Genomic DNA, 20,826 nt, shown 5'->3' with positions numbered 1-20,826 from the left:
GACTTTTACGTGGTTTAACAATCTGGACTTCCCTTTTTGGTCAAGGCTCTATAGGTTTCTTGTTTCCATGGATTGGGAAGCTAAGTTTTATGATTTATTTCAAAAAATGATGCATAGATTGTGCTCAGATCATTTCCCCATTCTCCTTGACTGTTATTGCGATTGATAGGTGATGTATGTGTGAGAGGGCTGGAGAGTCTGTTATGGGAGGAATTGGTTGGTTTGATAAGTTGGTGGAACTTGCTGTGATGCATTGGGGGAGACTTAAACGACACCGTTTTTATTTTTTTATTTTTTTAATAACTAAGCACAGAATTTTATAAAAACCGTTAAGGCACTCCTAAGCATACATAAAGTACACAAAAAGGACACCAAAATAGAACCCGCAAAACCTAAAAACAGGAGGAAACCTAAGCACCATAATAGGAACCAGCCCACAAAACCCAGAGAACAATACATCACAACAAGGGCTCTCTTGCCTTTTCCCAGCTAGAACCAAAACCCTAACATCATAATTAATCGAGCACTCTTAAGTTCTTCATCTCTCTACTTCCTTTAAACTTAAGAGTGGAGATTGAAAATTCTTGAAGTTGTTCTTCATCAATTTTAGACATTAAGTCCCAAAAGCCCTTCACATTTCCTTCGTGGGAGACCCCCAGTGTTTGAAAACATAAATCACTAACCCCTTCAAAATCAGCTCCCCTCGAAGGTTCACTCACCTCTGAGGAAGACGACAACAAAGGAGGGCACCCAAACACTGGAGAGACCACAAGCCTTGACAGGGCACCAACATCTTCTCACCCACATACTGGGACAATGGGAGAGAAGACCCAACCATTTCATTCGAAGGAATGACCACACCGCTTGGGAGAAGGAAGCCACGCTGAGAAAGAGGCTTACAGACCTCATCAAGAAAAGATGCAGGTGCCAGAGAAGAGCGAGGACCTAGAGATGAAGGAGGGACGTTGATCGCTGCCACAGCCTTGACGATCAAGTTCTCATTCATCTTTGCACCTTTCAGCTTCTGAGAATACCTCAACAGCTTCTTGGATTCTGACGGGTAAATAGGTGTCCCGGACTTCGACATCACAGGGAGAGAGAAACGAAGTCTATTACCCAACTCAGCCGCCTTAGAAGATGCCGAGCCACTAACATCCTTCCAAGACCGGGAAGGAATTGCTTGACTCAAAACCGTCTCCAGAGGAACACACCGAGTCTTGGTCTGCAACACAAGCAAATTGCTAGCACTGGGCTGGGGCTCTGGACCCATCAAACCTTGACCAGTCAAAACCACCTCAGAAAATGGTTTGTTGGGCTTAAAAAGAGAAACCTGGTCTTGGGCTTAAGTTGAAAAGAGCACCCTGAATGCTTGCCAATGGAGGGCCTACGTTTACGGGAGAGCCCACCACATGAAAAGCCCAACTCCAAAAGCCTTGCAAGAAACCGCTACACAGCCCGCTCCACTTCAGCCTTCGCCCTTCTCGCCCAAAAAGGAGAAAGCTTCTTCTCCTTTTCCACGCTACATCCAACTCCTTCAAATTCAACATCAAAACAAATGCGCTACAAACCTAGATCAGAGAGCTTCTCACCAGACCTTGAAACTCCAATAGCACGCTCCTCCATCCCTTATGGATTGGACCCCAACTGAGATTCAAAAAAGTTACCCCACAGATCTCCATCAAAAGCCTACTCAATACCTAGTGGACCAAGATGCATAGCTGTAGAAGCCTCCACTCGCACTGTCGCCGCGTACGAAGGAAACTTCGAACCAAACTTCTCCCCTGACTCAGGAAAGACAGAAGAAGAAGAAGAAAGAGAGGGAGCAACCATGGCTTCAAGAAAAGCCACCACCTTACTAACTCCCCTGCAAATAGAGCTCAACCTTTCCCGTCACGACCCTTCAGCAATAAGATAAGCCCTTGCCGACCCCCCTTACACCGCCGGTTCCAAGAAACAGCCGACCTTGTTCTCACCTCTGCGAACGATCAAGACTTGCTGAACCTCCCAGAAGGATTTGACGAAATCCTTCATCCCAGTGTTGCTCAACGCCACCTCCATCGTTGCAACCAACCAAACTGCACATGGAAGGTTTTTGCTAGTGTAGTGTCTTTGGGTCTTCCATGTGCAACACCACACTGGCAAAAACCTTCCTTCTCTCTTCCAACCGTACCACCACATCTTCCTCCACCAAGAAGAGAAAGAATTTCGCATTGACAAAGAAACGCCACTCCATACCCTCTCACAGAAACCACCACCCCCCGCGACCACCTTCGAGGAGGATGCTCCTGATGCACCTCCACACGTCGCTCACATTGTCCCCGGAATAGGGGATCTCAGCCGAATAGACCCCACCAAGAACAACCAGAGATGGGAGACAACAGACTAGAACCACTAGAACGAAGGAGTGCCTACCAACATCGGTAGAAACCCATCGACAAACCTCCAGTGGCTTTCTGAGCAACCTGAGAAAGGCCTACAAAGATTGGGAAAAGGACGAAAACCAGTAGTAAAAGCTTGCCTACCAAAAGGGGGCAAAAAAGATTGATGACCTCTCTCTCTCTCTCTCTCTCTCTCTCTCAGTGGAGTCCAAACATGATATGTTTGGGTGCACGTTAGATGAGTGGTAATGTTCATTTTAGTCCCGTTGTGCCGGAGTTTTTTGATTTTATTTCGGAGCAGAGTCTTATGGACCTCCCCCTTGAAGGGGGGACCTTTACGTGGTCTAACAATCAGGAGTTCACAAGTATGCCACTCTTTTATTTGGTTTAGGGACACTCATTCTTCAGTTTTGGAAGAAAGCCTCCGAAAACTGAGAGTTGAAAAACTTAGCAAAGATGATGTTCAAAAGATGCAATGGGAGGTTTTAGAGGCCAAAAATTGGGAATTGGATTCATTTCATGCGTATTGCTGTCAAACTGCTTATGGTGGTAAGCATTATAATATAGGACTTTCTCGATGGTGAGTTCTTCGAGCTAGTGGTTGGTTGAGTCAAAGGAGTTTGCTTTGTCGGTTGTGGGTGGTTTCACAGGCATTAGGATCCATGAAAAACGCAAAGGAGTGACGAGGTCCATTCTTATAGACAAAGATGAGGCTGCATGGTTACTTTAAGTTTTTTCATGATCTGGTAACCTTTCATCCATAGAGTGTTCTGGAACCAATCCGTTTCAGGCTTTCCGCAGATTCTTGCGCAGTAATGCTCCAATAGGCATGGTTTCTTTCTGATCATAGAAGAATATGAGGGTAGAAGAAGGAAAGGTTTTGTCTTGGTGCCTAAAGGGAAAGTTGGTGAAGGCGAAGGGTGGAAGCGTTTCGGGGAGGAGCTTCATTTTGCTTTCAACAGTCTTCATGCTGGCAATACTAGCTACTCGAAGCATTTGCATGTAAAGGAAGTATCACAACCTAAGCCTAAATCTGAGATGAGGAGGTGCTTTGTTGAAGTTCTGAGAGCCTCTTTGCCAAAGTTTGAAGAGCCCGTTGTTCCTCCCAACCGCACTCCTGTGCTTGTCGGGATTGAGTCGACATATTCTGTTACGGAGAAAGATATCCAAGCCCGTGCAAAGTCTTTGGCGAAGATAGATAAGATGGTGAAGGCTTTTCCGGCGAAGGATATTTTACCGAAGACAGCTCCGACGTCTCTTTCTACTTTGTTGGGAAGAGGGTCAGTTTCAGGCCTAAGGGGTAGGGCGGCTGGCTCAAGCTCCCCTATGTTGCCCTCTACTTCACGCAAGTCACATTTCGGTGATAGCCTAGATCTTCTCAGCATCAGGAAGACGTTGGAGAAGCTACATGTGGAAATCATGTATTGTCTGAAAGGTTTGCACTTGTTGGAAGATGATTTGCTAGGTAGTGGACCTAAGCTTCCTGGTCCTGGCTCTTTACCCAGGACCTAGACTAATTCATTGGGCTCTAGACTTCCTCGGCCCAAATCCATTAAGCCCTCTTGCCCCTTATTGGCCTGACGTCCTTCAGAGCCAGCCCAACTCTCAAAAGGTAAATTCCCTTTGAGTTTTCCCATCAAGAGGCCCAAGCTTATGGTTAAGGCTAAGGCTGGTTCGGTTCTTCATCCCATTCCAACTCCCCATTTCTCGCTGGACTCCGATGCTTCTACTTCCGCTGTGTAGTTGGTGCCGATAGGTCTGGGTTTTGGAAATTCGAAGTCCGCATCTAGACCAGGTTTTTCTGGCTGGGTTTATCAATGTCAAAATTTACAAAATCATCAATCTTCAGCTATTTGGAAAGTTAAGCAGGGGCAGGCCAAACTGAATGCGGGTAATAGTCAGAGCTGGGAGAAGGCTGCGGTTATTTCGATGGTTGGAGATGAGGACACCTTTTTGGCTTCTGAGGATGTATCGTGCGGTGGGGGTGGAGAGCCAAAAGTCTTGTAGTTAGCCTTAAGACAGCCGGAGGAGCTAGCAGTCGCATATCTAGGGTCGGACTCAGATAGCTCTCGTCAGTCTGGGTTTAGCTCAAATGTAGCTAGAGAGACCACTGTTTTAGGGGAGAAGGGTCATGTAGGTAAAGAAGGATTTCTTTGGGTTTGTCGAAAGCTGGTGAAGGTTTATTACTGGCCCCTCAGGTATCCACTTCGCAGTTGTGTGTTGTCTTGGTTTATTCTGGGTTTGGTGTAGATTTAGTGGATTAGAGGCAAGAAGAAGGCAATCTTGAGCTGGTATTTTTTCCACATAAGAGGGCAAAGTGGGCCACACAACAGAAGCAATTTAAGTGGGATCCCAAGTGGAGAGCTGTCTCTGGGAAGGATCAGGAGACAAAATGGAGTTTGGGTCTACTCTTAACGGCGTCGTGGCTGAGGAGGGAGTTCATCTGGTATGTTCTTTGAATTTGCAAAATCTCAGTCCTAAAGGCCTCTTGCTACAAGACAATGTTAGGGATGGTAAGGGGGAGTTAGAGAGAAGTGAGCTGATGGTAATCACTCCACTGGCAGTGGAAGGTGGAGACGGGCAGAGGGTGTCACCTAGATGGGTGGTGGAAAGAATCAAGAGATTTTATCCAATTATAGGGCTATCTTGTGGTGGTTTCGAGGACAGATTGTTGGCTTTATTTGAGGAGATCGGCGCTGCCAAAGACAGCTCTTTGGTAGAACCTAAGACTAATTATCTGTCTTCACAAGGGGTGAAAAGGCAGAGGGAATTAAATAAGTTGGCTTGGTCCATTAACTATGAGAAGAAAGGGGTTCACTCTGATAGAGGCAGGCATAAGGGTAGGGGTTCATCTCGCTTATATAACGCCTAAAATATTTATGTGGAATGTTAGAAGGCTTAATGCGATTGAGAAAAGATTGGAGATTAGAGGGCTTCTAAGGGATTCGAAGGCAGATATTGTATGCTTGGTGGAGACAAAGATGGCAGTTATCTCAAGGGAGGTAGTGCGAAGTTTATGGGGTTGCTATCATGTTGATTGGTGCTATTTGGGTGCCAATGGAGCTTCGGGTGAGATTTTGCTAATGTGGGATAGAAGGGTGGTGGAGAAAGTGGAGGAATGTGTAGGTAGATACATCGTTGCTTGTTCTTTGCACGACACTGGAGATAATGTAGTTTGGGCTTTTGGTGAGGTTTATGGTCCAAACGATGACAGGGATAGGAGGGATTTGTGGGTTGAATTAGCTGGATTGATGAGTTTGTGGGAGTTGCCTTGGTATATTGGGGGGGATTTTAACGTGGTTTGTTTTCCTAGTGAGAGGTCTAGTGGTGTCGGCTATTCTGCTGCTATGGAAGAGTTTTCAGACTTCATTTTCATGAATAATTTGGTGGATCTACCCCTTGAAGATGGCCAGTTTACTTGGTCAAATAATCAGGAAGATCAAATATGGTCTAGAATCGATAGGTTCTTAGTTTCACCAGAGTGGGAGGAACGCTTTCCTGAGTGTCTCAGGGGAGATTGCTAAGACTTCTCTCCGATCAATTTTCTTTGTTATTGGATTGTGGGGCACCAAGAGGGAGAAACAATTATTTTAAATTTAAGAACATGTGGTTGAAATATGAGGGTTTTGTTGAGCAGGTAAAAACGTGGTGGATGTCTTTTGAGTTTTCTGGTTTGCCAAGTTTCATTTTGGCTAATAAATTGAAGGCTTTGAAGACAAATTTGAAGAAATGGAATGAAGAAGTGTTTGGTGATTTAGGGAAGAAGAAGAAGAAAGAATTATTGGAGGGTATTTGAGAGTTGGATTTAGTTGAAGAAAGCTGTTGCCCAAAGGAGGACGAAAAGGTTCGAAAGGTAGATATGTTGAGAGAGCTGGAGAAGACTCTTCTTTTTGAGGAAATGAATTGGAGGCAAAAATCTAGAGCTCTGTGGTTGAAGGAGGGGGACAAGAACACAATTTTTTCACAGGTTGGCCAACTCACATCGTAAATTCAATCAAGTGGACTCTTTGAGTATTAATGGTACAATTTCCAGGAATCCTACGGATATTAAGGAGCATATAGTCCAATATTACAACAATCTGTACTTTGAGAATTGTTCTTGGCAGTCTAGGGTGGAGGGCCTATCTTTCTTATCCATTGATGTGGATGAGAGCTTTTGGCTAGAAAGAGCGTTTTAGGCTAAGGAGGTGTGGGATGTGATCAGGGATTTGAATGTAGACAAGGCACTGGGTCCTAACGGCTTCACTTTGGCTTTCTTTCAGAAGTGTTGGGACTTTTTAAAAACCGACATTATGGTTGTTTTTGTAGAATTTCATGCTCGAGGCAAGTTTGAAAAGAGCTTTAGTGCTACTTTTGTCTCTTTGATTCCTAAGAAGGCTGGTGCCATGGAAGTGAGAGATTATCACCCTATTAGTTTGGTAGGGGGGATCTACAAAATTATTTCAAAGGTCCTCGCGAACAGGTTTAAATCAGTTTTGGGCAAGATTATCTCCAACTCTCAGATTGCGTTTATTGGTGGTCGACAAATATTGGACTCGGTGCTTATTGCCAACGAATGTGTGGATAGTCAAATTCGATCAGGGGACCTTGGGTTGCTGTGTAAGTTGGATCTGGAGAAGGCTTATGATAATGCGAATTGGGATTTTTTGCTCTATTTGCTGCACTGTTGTGGTTTTGGGGAAAAATTGAGGGCTTGGATTCGTTTTTGTATTTCTACGGTGAGATTTTCTATTCTTGTGAATGGAACCCCGTTAGGTTTTTTTTTTTTTTAGCTCTCGTGGTTTGCGACAAGGAGATCCTCTTCTTCTATATTGTTTGTGGTGGTTATGGAGGCTTTGAGCCGGATGCTGATTGCCGCTTTGGATCAGGGCAACTTGACAGGGTTTTCAGTAGGATCCAGTGAGTTCGAGGCTTTAGTTGTGAATCATTTACTGTTTGTTGATGACACATTGATTTTTTGTGGTGCGCAAGAAGAACAGATTCGACATTTGAGGCGTGTCTTCCTATGCTTTGAGGCAGCTTCGAGCTTAAGGATTAACTTAGGAAAATCAGAAGTTGTTCCTATTGGTGCGGTAGAGGATTTCAATAGGTTGGCTCAGCTACTTGGATGTCGGGTCGCTTCTTTGCCATTGGCATTCTTGGGTTTGCCATTGGGTGCTTCTTACAAATCCATGTCTATTTGGAATGGTGTTATTGAGAAAATGAAAAGGAGGTTGGCTGGATGGAAGCGTATGTATTTGTCTGAGGGTCGGTTGACTCTTCTTAAAAGTACGCTCCAATCTTCCTACTTATCTCTTGTCGTTGTTTCCTATTCCAGTGAGGGTGGCTAATCGTCTTGATAAAATTCAAAAGGCTTTTCTTTGGGGTGGTATTGGAGATGAGGCCAAATTTCATTTAGTGAAATAGAACAGGATTTGTACTCCTTTGTCTTCAACTGGGTTGGGAGTTCATAGCTTTATCCAGTTTAATCAAGCTCTTCTGGGTAAATGGTTGTGGAGATATGGTAGGAAGAGAGAGGCTTTATAGCAACTGATGATTGACGCAAAATTTGAGTCTAAAGGGTGGGTGTTGTTCGAAAGAGGTGCCAGGTTCCTTTGAAGTGGGTGTGTGGAAACATAGTACGAGGAGATGGGAGAAGTTTTGTAATTTTATTCGTTTTGAGGTGGGGGATGGGTCAATATATTAGTTTTTGGCATGATTGGCGGTGTGAGGATAGACCTTTAAAGCAGTGCTTTCCAGTTCTGTTTAGCATTGTGAGGAATAAAGATGCAATGGTTGTGGATAACTTGGTCGTTCATAAAGGAGTTATTCAATGGAATGTTCTTTTTATGAGGCATTTCCAGGATTGGGAGATAGAGATGGTTCTTTCTTTCTTTGAGCAGCTTTACTCCACTTCGGTTCAACATGGAGAGGGCGATAGGTTAGTTTGGAACCCTTTTAAAAGGGGTTTTTTTGAGGTGAGATCCTATTATGGAGTGCTTATTAGGAAAAATGGCTCATCATTTCCGTGAAAGAATATTTGGCGTGTTTAAGGCTCCGACTAGGGTGGCTTTTTTTGTATGGTCAGCAGCTTTGGGTAAAATTTTGACTCATGATAACTTGCGTAAGAGGAATGTCGTAGTGATTGAGTGGTGTTGTATGTGTAAGAAGAATGGGGAGTCTATTGATCATATGTTGCTTCACTGGGAAGTCGCTCGTGATCTTTGGAGTTACATTCTTATCTTATTTGGGGTAGAGTGGGTTATGCCACGAACGGTGTTGAAGTTGTTGACTAATTGGTGTGCGTTGGTTGGGTATGGTCGTGCTAAAGAAGCTTGGCGGTTAGCTTCATTATGTTTATTGTGGTGTATTTGGCAGGAACGGAATGCGCGGCTCTTTGAAGATGTTGAGACATCAATGGTGGAGCTACGGAAGCGTTTGCTTAATTTGTTATATATTTATATAGCGTCCCATCATTGCTTAAATGATTTTACTTATGTAGACTTTTTGAATTTATTCTCTTCTTGTCCAATTTATGGGGCTCTCTTGTATACTTCCCGTGTATAAGGGTTGCGCCCCTCGGTACTTTTAATGATTTGAATTACAATTACTTACAAAAAAAAACAATCAGGATTTCTCGGTCAAGGCTTAATAGTTTTCTTGTTTCTTCGGATTGGGAAGCTAAGTTTCGTGATTTATTTCAGAAAAGGATGCATAGATTGTGCTTAGATAATTTCTCCATTCTTCTCGACTATCATTGCGATTAGTAGGTGTTGTATGTGTAAGGAGAATGAAGAGTTTGTGGATGATGTCCTTCTCCATTGTGAGGTTGCTTGTGCCTTATGGAGTGTCCTTTTCGGTCGCTTTTAGCTGTATTGGGCTATGCCTAGCTGTGTAGTTGACTTGTTCGCTTATTGGTGGACTGCTGGTAGCGCTAGGAGTGTTGTTGTGTGGAAGATGGTGCTTTCTTACCTTTTGTGGTGTCTTTGGAGGAAAATGAATGATAGAAGTTTGAGGATCCCAAGAGGACGTTAGAGGAGCTGGAGTATAATATTTATCTTTAGACAGCTGCTTTTGTTTATCCTATGGAGTTGTAACGACTTAAGAAAAAGCGCTAACTACATCTGCGCTATCACCTCAAAATGACTAGTCAATTTAGAACTTCTATTGAATCTCTTATAAAGCTCGGTTTTAACTAGTAACTAAGTAATGTGAGACTTTTTTTTTTTTTTTTTTTTTTATTTTTTTATAGGTAAGCAGAGAAATTTATGAAAAGCGTAAAGGTGCCCCTAAACATACAAGAAGTATACTAAAAGGACACCAAAACAGGAGGGAAAAAAAAAAAAAAAAAAAAAAAACCAAACACCCCAACATGAATCAGCCCACAAAACCCAGAGACCCTTACATCACAGCAAGGGCCCTCTTGCCTTTGCCTCGACTAAAACCAAAACCCCTAGCATCATAATTAATCAAGTACTCCAAGTTTTTCACCTCCCTACTCCTTTTAAACTTAGAAGTGGAGACTAAAATCTTTTCACATTCCCCTCGTGGGAGACCCCTAGAGTATGAAAATAGAACCTAACATCTAGCACGGCCTTGGGAGACCCATCAACCCCTTTAAAATCACATCCCCTCAAAGATTCACCCACCTCTAAGGAAGATGACAATAGAAAAGGGTACCCAACCACAGGAGAGACCACAAGCCTCAATGAAGCACCAACGCCCATCATTTTCACACCCACAGACTGGGCCGAAGTGAGAGGAGACCCACCCAATCTAGTCGAAGGAAGGGCAACATCGCTCAGGAGAAGGAAGCCACGCCGAAGAAGGCTAGCCGAAGGAGACTTACTATTGTTCCCCCACCAAGCTTCTGCAAGGACCAGACCAGGGTCCTGACAAAAGCCTAAGAAAAAGCACCAAAAGGTGGCACTATCAGAGCATTGATCGTTGTCAAAGCCTCGTCAATCATAGAAGCATCCAACTGAGCTCCTCTGCCTACCTTCAATCTTCGATAGTATCTCAACACAGATTTGGACTCCGATGGGTAGATAGGAGCCCCACACTCCGACATCACCGAAGGAGAAAAGTGGAGCCTTTCACCCAAAGCAACCGCCCCCAAAGAAGTGGCCCAAAGGAGCCTGACCCATCTACATTTGGCACTAGAGAAGAACCCTCAGTAGCCGAGTCTACCTTTTCAGCAAGTGTTGGTGCAACACCTGGCAAACACCCCAAAAAGAATGTTTGTGCATAAGGTTGCACAGAGGAAGCTTGACCGAAAGGTAGAGGATTTCAGTCTAGAAGATGCCAGAACAGGATCAGAGGAACTAAGAATAGGACCAGAGGAACTCAGAACAGGACCATTGGCAGTCGTCAACGACGTCAGACCTGGAAACGCACGATTAACCAAGACCCGCCCATCAGCCACTCCAAAACTTGTCGAAGTCTCAAAGCTCGAATCCAAAACTGGGTTAGAGCCCACCAAAATAGCCTTCTTAGTATTGGCCTTGGAACTCAAGTGACTGGACTCCTCCCAAAACCAAGCCCTTCTAAAAACGGCCTCAGCTCTCTTGAGCATCTGGCCTATCGCAAAGCAACTCGCCTTGGGCTTAAGCCCAAAACACTTAAGGACCAACCCCGACATAATCCTGCGAGCCCAATTGATCCACTCCCCAAAGAGATCGAGAAGCTTCCTGATTACTCCATCCTTTTCCTGAGCCTAAAGGTCAACGTCACCCTCTGCAACCCTATAGCGCGTTGAACTGAACCTGGTGCTATCAGAAACACGAAGGGTATTACCTATGGGACTAAACGATTGTTTCTCCAAAGCGTAACAATCCACCGGTTGCCGAACCACCGTGGAGCAATCCTGACGCATTGGAAAATTCCTCTCCTAATTGCCCCAAGCCATTGCCTGTCGTGCTTCTTCCAGCTTAGGCACAACGTATGCACCACTGCGCTTCTTCCCGCAGCCCTTGACAGAGACGAGAGCCGCCGTATGCACCACAACACCACCTTCGCGAACAATAGAGACCCAGCTGCCTTACCCATCGTCTTCAAGAAAAGCCAAGACTTTAGACATCTCGCTTGTAACACGGCTCCAGCGCCGCCCATCACGGCCTTCAAGAAAGAGAACCGGGCCTCTTCGGCCACCTACAATGTAGGCTGCCACCTCCAAGAAACGGCCAGACCTATTCCCACCTCTCTGTACGAATGTCACCTTAGACCCCTCCTTATAAGAATTGACGAAATCCTCAACCCAGGATTTCACAAAGCCTCTTCCACCATGACAGCGTCCACACAGTACATCGTGAGCCCAAAAGGATTACCCCTGTGAAAGCTTTCCTCTTCTCCACTACCCTAAGCTCTACATACCCTTGCCCCATCGAGAATAGAAAAGATTTAGCCTCCACAAAGAACCGGCTCTCCATACCCAACCACATGGGACAACCCTCGAAGGGGATTGATCCAAACCGGCCACCACGTACCACTCACATGATCGCTCTCCAAATTGTCGCCAACAAACTACCGGCTGAGAACCACCTTGATAGAAACACTCCGACGAGACCAGAACAGAACTAGAAACACTTCTTAGTATGTAAATAAAGCAAGTTGAATGAGGTTTACAATGTGGGACTTAACACCCATAAGTATCTCTATAAACCATTAACTCTACGTGGGTTACTCATCTTTTACCAATATGAGACCGAGATGTTACAAATTCTTCTCTTAAATTCCTTATGTCCTTGTCAGAGCCATGTCATGCAGTGCTCTAGTACGAGATGGCCTGACGTTACCAGGTGGCTTTGACACCATTTAAAAAAAAATGCAGGAAAAAATGCTAGCTACATCTGTACCATCACTCCAAAATGACTAGCTAATTTGGAGCTTCCCTATAATGCTTTATAAAACTCAGTTTCACCTAGTAACTAAGCAATGTGGGATTTAATACTCATGAGTATCTTTATAAATCATCAACTCTATGTGGGCTACTCATGTCTTCTCAATATGGGACCGAGATGTTATAGTTGCTTCGTTATCATGATTTTTTTGTTCTTTTTTCCTCCTAGCGAGCTAGGTATTTTATGTTGTGTATTTCCTATGTATTTAGGTGCGCCTTATGCTTTTAATGATATTTCGATTACTTATCAAAAGAAAAAAAAAATGAAAATTGAACGTTTTATACAAATGCTTTGTTGGAGATTATGGAGTAGTGCGTGAATGTGTGTCTGCTTGCCCACGTGTTTCTGTTGTGTGTGTGTGTGTGAGAGAGAGAGAGAGGGTGGTTTTGTTCTTGTATGGTTTTTAAATTAAAATTTTACCTGTACAAGTATCTTACATTCTAATCCAATTGCAGTGAAAAAGTTGCCCTTCAGACTTTAAAAGCCAGTGACTGGCATCTTGAAGGAGCTTTTGATGTATTCTACAGCCAACCCCAGGTCAAAACCTTTACTGACTCTAGACATTTGGAGGAGCTCTTCAATAGATATAAAGGCAAGCTTTACTTGTACACTTACTTCTGCTGCCCCATCTAGCACTTCATTGCCTGTCTCTTTCTTGGAATTATGAAAAGAATGGAATGAAAATAAAAAAAATTCAGTTCTAGATTACCTTATGTTTACAACAGTGCTCGTCAGTACCAACTTGTATAGAGCTGATGACTTTTTTTGTCGTTTTATTCTTTTTGATGAGTTTTAGACTAGTTTATCTTGTGATTTTTTACTTTTTTTAAAAAAAAAAATTAATTTTTTTTTTATTGGATGTCTACTAGTATATTATGAATGGCCTTAGTGTGAAACTATGGTTTTGCTCCTACAATTCTCTTAACTCTAGTATTCAACATAACAGTAAGCAAGAACTTATGACTCATTTGGTGTGGAAAATTTAATATGTTGGTTTTCAATGGGAATGGGTCTATTTAATGTTGGTTTTCATGTTGGACTTGTAAGGATTGGGCAGCGCAAATGACTATTGTTGCTTAATGGCTGAAATATCTCTTTACTAAAAATTTTTATTCTAATATGCTTTTGCAGATCCATATAGTGATATGATACTGGTTGATGGTATTACTCTTCTTTGCAACGATATTCAGGTAGCTTTTGAATGCCAGTTAGTTGATACTGTTTGATGACTATAAGGTTAAAAAATTGCAATATTTTAGTTAATTTTGAGCTCTCATATGCTGTTTGTACCTTATGGGTTATCTTTTTTCTACACTATTTATTTATTCAAAAATTGGATTTTTTAATTAATTTTGAGCCCTCATATGCTGTTTGTACCTTATGGGGTAATCTTTTTTCTTCACTATTTAGTTATTTTTTCAGTAAGAATTGGGTTTGTTCTCCTTAGCTTGAGTAAGTTGATTTTCACAGTTAAAATGTTGTTCTTTTGGCAGGTGGATCCGCAAGATATAGTTATGGTATGTATAATAAGACTTTGAAGCTATTTCTGTAAAAGGCAGGCATACCTAAATTTATTTTGATTGTTATGTATAAATTATCCTTAATGCTAGATTTAAATTTTAGGTCTATAAAAAGTCTGACTCTTTAGTTGCAAAAAAGTTGCGATTTAAAATTCAGCAGTTGTAGAAATTTTTGGAAATCTGGCAAGAACAGGAAGTTTATTGTTGGATTCTCTTCACCCCCGCCCCCTCTCTTTCTTCCACCCCCTTTCCCCCACATAAAGCTAAAATAATAATAATAATAAAATAATAAACTAGGGCCGTTTCATAGAGTAGGAGTAAATTGTAAGCGATGTCTAGATAGCGTATTACATTATTTTCATAGTTTCTGCTTCATTTGTTTGTCATTTGTCTGTAATGCTTGTTTGTTTCTTCCTCTTTTTCTTTTCTGTTGTTATTTATGCCTTGAGTTAATCAAGGAAGCTGCTGAGATACAAATTTTAATACTTCTAAATTTTTCATTCACCCTTGTAGATGAGTTTGATTGCTGTTATTTTTCTATTAGATGCAATTTTTTTTTTAATAAGTAAATCATCTTCAAAAAGCCGTGAGGGACGTAACCAAGTACATAGGAAGTATACAAGAGAGACCCCCAATTAGCGAGAAGTAAAAAAAACACGAATCCATAAATTCTAAGAAACTAGAAAAACGAGAACTGATGTAACCTGCCGGGTAACATGTAGAGATTTGAACTCTTAACTCCAATCTCTCACAAACTTCAAAATTCCAGGCATTGCGCTTTCTCTAAATACAACACATTAAGTACAAAGGAACCAACCTCCAGACTTCTAAATTGCTACAGCTTTCAAACTAACATCTCCAACTAGCTAACAACTCTACCACCCTTTGGGGCAAGTCCCAATCCAATAAAAAAAAAAGGCTAAATCGATACCCACAAAACTCTATCCATTTCATAGTGGAGCAGAAGATGATCTATGGTCTCCCTACTCTTCTTACACATCCAGCACTAATCCATCACTATGTCATGTCTCTTTCTCCGGTTATCCGAAGTTAAGATCTTCCTTAACGCCATTGTCCACACAAAGAATGCCACTCTTGAAGGAGCCTTATTTTTCAAAATGCAAATGTTCAAAGTTGCTAAGTTTACAAGGTTAAGTTTTTTCAATTAGAGTTTAGGAAAAAAGAGAGGCTCAATATATTCATTGCCCTCTCAATACTTTATTATGATTAAAGCAACAACAATATCCTTTTCCCTTTTAATACAATAACATCAGTTTTAATGCTCCCCCTCAAGTTGGAACATGCATATCATATAAGTTTTGCTTGGAATGTTCTATTAACTTTGATGCTAGCGGCATTGGTTCTAGCCGGAGTAAAGGCAGGGCTTTTTTGCAGCTTTAGGGTTTCTTTTGTTGGTGTCTTGGTGTTTCTCTCCTTTTTTTTTTTCTTTTTTTTTTTTGGTTCTTCTTTCTGTTTTTTTGCTTTGGTGTTTCTTGTGTATACTTTCTGTATACTTAGAGGCGCCTCGTGCTTTTTTAATGATATTTGCTGAGTTTTCTTGGAATACATAGACTCCAACCGGTTACGACACAAAGATTTTGTAAACATATCAACAAGCGAGTCTCCATACTTAACACTGCCTTTAATCACCCCTACTTGATGCAACACACTGCCGTCAACCAAGAAACCGATTGGCACTAACACATGAACAACCCCTAACCACCAAAATGCTAGTGACAACCAAAGTTGACCGACCACCCCGAACACGACCAGTGACGACCATACCAGAGAGTCTCATCACTTAAGCAGACAAACTTTGTTGGCCACCACACAGCCACTGAGAGCCTGAATCATTCATCTACTCAGGGAAAAACCGACTGCCACAGTAGCCGTGACACGGATCTACTGTCAACTACCTTACCACTTATGAGGATGACAGCAGCAACATCTAGGCTGCTGAAGTGAAGTGATGATGGGGCCATCGGCCTCCAACCACGGGCATCAAGCCTAAGCCCACAATATCAACACTATTGCAAAACCAGAGAAAGAAGACGGAGGGCTAGGTGGAGAGAAAGCTCGCAAAACAATGAAAAATTTGTTAAGCCCTCGGATCTTACTCTGATATCATGTCAAGATTAAAGTTTACATAAAAAAGAGAGGTTTAGCATATTCTGTGACCCTCTCAATAACACCTTTTTTGATGAGTCTGTACTTAATCAAAGGAGAAAAATAGGTTGTTCTTATTATTATTATGCTTCTAGATTGAGTTTATTGTAGTTAAATATTGAATATTTATATGTACTTTGGGTCTGTCGTAATGAGTTGTCATGAACATGTGATAATGAGTGGTGACTTGGCTATATTTGGTAACATGTGCTTCTGCTGTTATTGCAGTTAGTTGTTTCATGGCACATGAAGGCTGCCACCATGTGTGAATTTTCCAAGCAGGAGTTTATTGGTGGACTACAAGCACTAGGGTAAATATATAAACAGTTATGTTTGCTTTAATTATTTTTAAGTCAAATGATATAGATTGGGAGTTTGGGACTACCATGACCAAATCCTGATGATGGCTGTATATTCTGATGGCAGGATAGATTCTTTGGAGAAGTTCCGTGAAAGGATACCATTTATGCGCTCTGAGCTGAAAGATGAACGTATGTGCAATGGTTCATGATTTTTGGTATTTACTCAAATTTAGATTATAATATTATATTTCATGTTGCTTTTAGGGGAAAACAATCCTCAATTTGATATATTTATTGAAAAATTCAAAGATATTGGTTTGATTAGCATTTTCTGAGTCAGAGATACAACAATTTTGTCACTGAAATGATCATTGCTTCTTGTAATTGTAATTGTCCAGAAAAGTTTCGTGAGATATATAACTTTGCATTTGGCTGGGCAAAAGAAAAGGTACTCTTTTCTCTGCATAAAAGCTTTGATTTTTACATGTTCTCGATGATGATTATCTCTACTGCTAAAATAAGTACCTTTTGATAGATTTCATTTTTCACTTTTGTCAGTTTTTTTAGTGGCACCAGTTAAATCCAGGATGAGTTTTTGCTTTCCTTATCAAGTTTACTGATTTGTAGTTGACCTCAATTATCTCAAGGATATGCACGGATTATTTCTCTGTGTGTTTCAGGGTCAGAAATCTTTAGCATTGGATACAGCTATTGGAATGTGGCAATTACTGTTTGCTGAAAAGCAGTGGCCGCAGGTTGATCACTGGTGCCAGTTCTTACAGGTAGCTTATAATTCTTATTTTGACCTATTTTTTGAAGTTTGTTAATATTTTTATGAGAATGGGTAGTGAGAATATGGCACTCATTAAGTGTATTATATAATGCGTCATAGATACCCAGATACCCTCTTTGGATCTATCTTTAGGTCTCTGTAAAGATATAAATGGATGTATGCATAAATGACCCATAGGCATTTATGGCGTTACATTTTTGTTCTTTTTTTTCTTTTTTTTGTTTTTTGTTTTTTCCCTTAGCCTCCCAAAAGAATTCATTTACTTCTCGTATGCCCCCTCCCTGCTCCCCCCCCCCCCCCCCCCCTTCCCAAAAAAAAAACCAACACAGAACATATATTCTCTTTATTTAGGCGACTGTGTACTCATAAAAGTCAACAGAGAATATGGTCTATCACATGAGGTTTTTTTCTTTTTCTAATAAAATCTTTTACTAAACAACCCCCCCCTCCCCCCCCCCCCCCACAAAAAAAAAAAGGAGAATGTGGTCTAAATTTTTTCCTTTTCAATCATTTTATCTTTATTTTAGTGGTGGGAGCTGTATTGCTTCAGTTTAACTATTTGTGCAGTCATAATATTAATTTAAATTGCTTGCAATTAGTCTTTACTTGTAAACGTGCAACTTAGTTGCATGCATTTAAAGCACAGGGACTCCTAATCGTGACTTTCCACAACCAACTAATGCTTTTGTATTGGCTGGCATTCAACTATGTGGAGAATTTTTTAGTGACCCTTTATGGAGGCAAAATAATACATGTTAAAGACTAAAGAGTACCAACCATGATACCTTAAATTTTTGTGATCCAATTGAATGTTGGCTGGTTGGGTAATTGCATTCTTGGGACCCTTTGCTCAGCTAGGCCCCTAGATTCATTTGTTTTTTAGAATTATTTAATCCAATAAACAGCTTGGTGGTTGGTAGGTGGCTGAACATCCAGCTTCTTATTTTTCTAACTCTTCTGAATTTGTGGATTTTTGTTCTTCTTTTAGCCTTTAGTGGGGACTATCTTTATATACATCCTGTGTACTAGGGTTGCGTCCCTCTGCACTTTTCAATGAAATGAATTACTTATAAAAATAAAATAAAAAATAAAAAGAATTGTCGCTGAATATGGCCAACATTAGTGCCAGTTCATCAGCGTGCCTGTGACAACCTTTGGCCAATCTGTAGGTAAACTCTATAATTGCAAATTTCCTACATATGATAAAAGATACCCTAAAGTGGAAGCTTTGTGTTTTCAAAACGATTTCCTTGTTAAGTGTTTTCTGGATAGCTGATGTCTGGTTAATTGTTCTTTTCTGGGTGATTGATGTCTGTTTTTTTTTTTTTTTTTTTTTTTCATCAATGGATATGTATGTAGTATAATCTATATGAATTTTCCCTTTAATGGGTTTGAATAGATTGATGTTATGAAGTCCATGAGGATATGATTAATTATTCAATTATTTTTTCCTTTGATTTTTTATTTTTGTTTTGTGTTTTGATATCGTTGACTCAGGCTCGTCATAATAAAGCAATATCTAGGGACACATGGTCTCAACTTTTGGAGTTTGCAAGGGTAAGATATAAAGCATTAATAGATACTTGCTGGCTCATTGTTTTAGGATGCAATGCCCACAATTCATTTGGACCTGCATGTCTAATTGATATCCTTTTCAACTGCTATTTGTTTACCAAGTCCACATGATTAATATGATAAAGCGTGTGCATGTAATGTGCCACCTGCCCTCCCCCCACCTTTTACTTTTTAGTAGCTTTCTTGGTTTGTGCATCAAGAGAAATATATGCTTGCAGATGCACAGGGCAAGTGAGAGAATCTTAACTTCATTTTGTTGATTTTTTTTTTCTTATTTTCTATTTCTTTTTTATTTTGTCCCCCCCACTTGGTGCTATCCTTGTTCTTTTTTTCCATGTATTCTTTATTTTAGGATCATGAGCATGTATATTATATCATCTTGGCATTTTTGCTAAAGCTTATATATGGACACATTTCATTCTTCGACTCCCCATCCTTGCTGTTGTTTATTTTCCTCATTCTTACCGTCCCAGGGTAAACAATCCTATTCATAGCTTGATTTTGTTTTCTGCATCTTACCATCTGGAGAACAATTATGCTGCACTCATCAGCAGTCCCTATTAATCCATAGTTTTCTGTCTATGACATGGATATGAGGTATACAAGTGGCAGCAAGATAATTTTTGTTTGTGCAATATGAAACAAGGTCAAGAATAGGCTATTGTTTGGCAAACATTTTGAAATGTGTTTTCGCTTTTCTCACACTGAAAAACACTTTTTAGACAATAGTTATCAAACAGATTTTCAGATGTGCCCCCCACCACAAACACTTTCTAAAACAAACTACAAAACACTTTTTTCAATAGAACAAAAAACATAAAACAGATTCTAGAAAACTTCACACGTCTTTATATAGGAATGTTTTGAAAACCCACGCTGATTTTTTCAGATATAGAGACTGGCCTTGTTAAAGATAGTGGAGGCTGGCCTCAACCGGTGGATCCGGTGACATTGTGGTGGCTGCCGAATCTGTGCAGCAGCCATAGAATTTGTCTAGCAACCCTGTGGTGGCTGCCAGATCTGCTTGGCAGCCCTGCGGTGGTGCTGATCTGTCTGGTGATCTCGAGTTGGCCACTGCGAATCTATTTGGTGGCCTCTACCCCTCACAAATGACGGGTGGAAACCTCCATCTGTGGAGGCTATCCTCCAGTAGGCCTCAAATTTTTATTTTTTATTTTTGGTTTTGTTTCCAATCTGATTGGCGGTTTTGCGGTGGCTGCCTAATGTGTCTGGCAGCCTCCACCCTCACAAACAAGGGGTGGCAGCCTCCAAAACATGGAAATGACTCAAGACTCGAAACACAAAAGCTATCATGATATTCATGGCCATCAGAGGGTGTGTGTTTTTGAATCCTTTTTACTTCTCTAATAAGAAAGGAAAGAAAAAGAAACATCAAAATTGTGTTTTCATGAACATTATGCATATCAAGGTGTCTTGCAGGTCTTGATGCCAGTCTTGGCACTACTAACTTGTGTCATGCTTTGTATATGCAGATGGTGGACCCGACATTATCAAACTATGATGCTGAAGGTGCGTGGCCTTATCTTATTGATGAATTTGTTGAATACTTGAATGAGAATGGCATCATCGAAAATGGTGAGTTGGATGATTTGAGCCAAAAACGATGATGGGGTGCTGGAATGGTGACTTGGTGGTGCTTTATCATCCTTGTTTAGCGGTTTGAATCTAGATGTTCTGTGACTGGACTTTGTTATATCTTGAAAAATGAGAAGCCATGGTTTCTAGTTCAACCTTTGTTTCATACTGACTATTCATATTCTACTTTTATATTGATTGGACTGTTGATGTGGTATCTACATTTTCCTGTGAGTGACAATAGCAAACGGTTTTGAATTTTCTCTCGTTGAGAAAGTTCTTCCCTCTGTAATCAATTGGTATTTTGGGATTTTAAATGTCTCTTGATTGTGAATGTATTATTTTGGATTCATGGTGCTGCTGAACCTATTTAATGCATTAGTAAAAAACAGTTCAGAATACAGTGTAAATGGATTCAGAATGGGAGAATGCTGATCGATTTGGGCATAAATCTCAAAGATGGATGATGTGTGAGGTGATTGTCTGGGAAATAATTATTCTTGTATTTCCTACAATGACTCGATATCGTTAAAGTTGCTTTCCAAATGGGCATTGCAGCATCTTTCACACTCATCAATTAACGAGGGCATTCTGTAACAATGCAAGAAAAACCAGATC

General features: G+C 41.0%; 1 protein-coding gene across 2 annotated transcripts in view; it reads left to right on the top strand.

Annotated features, from left to right (window-relative positions):
• LOC133874989 (uncharacterized) overlaps nt 1-20,560 on the top strand; it is a 32,219-nt gene extending 11,659 nt beyond the window's left edge. The window contains exons 3-11 of one of the 2 annotated variants that reach the window (XM_062312949.1): nt 12,712-12,848; nt 13,388-13,446; nt 13,750-13,773; nt 16,171-16,253; nt 16,369-16,433; nt 16,643-16,692; nt 16,925-17,026; nt 18,535-18,594; nt 20,106-20,560. In XM_062312949.1, coding sequence (XP_062168933.1) covers nt 12,712-12,848; nt 13,388-13,446; nt 13,750-13,773; nt 16,171-16,253; nt 16,369-16,433; nt 16,643-16,692; nt 16,925-17,026; nt 18,535-18,594; nt 20,106-20,240 — 715 coding nt within the window. In that variant the 3' untranslated portion in view covers nt 20,241-20,560. The remainder of the gene's footprint in view (nt 1-12,711; nt 12,849-13,387; nt 13,447-13,749; nt 13,774-16,170; nt 16,254-16,368; nt 16,434-16,642; nt 16,693-16,924; nt 17,027-18,534; nt 18,595-20,105) is intronic. The other variant, XM_062312950.1, reaches the window with a different exon arrangement.
• Nucleotides 20,561-20,826: the final 266 nt, after the last annotated feature.

This window comes from Alnus glutinosa, chromosome 8 (assembly GCF_958979055.1).
Source record: "Alnus glutinosa chromosome 8, dhAlnGlut1.1, whole genome shotgun sequence".
Lineage (NCBI taxonomy): Eukaryota > Viridiplantae > Streptophyta > Magnoliopsida > Fagales > Betulaceae > Alnus > Alnus glutinosa.
Note: the sequence above shows the minus strand (reverse complement) of the source record. Positions and strands in the feature narration are given on the sequence as shown.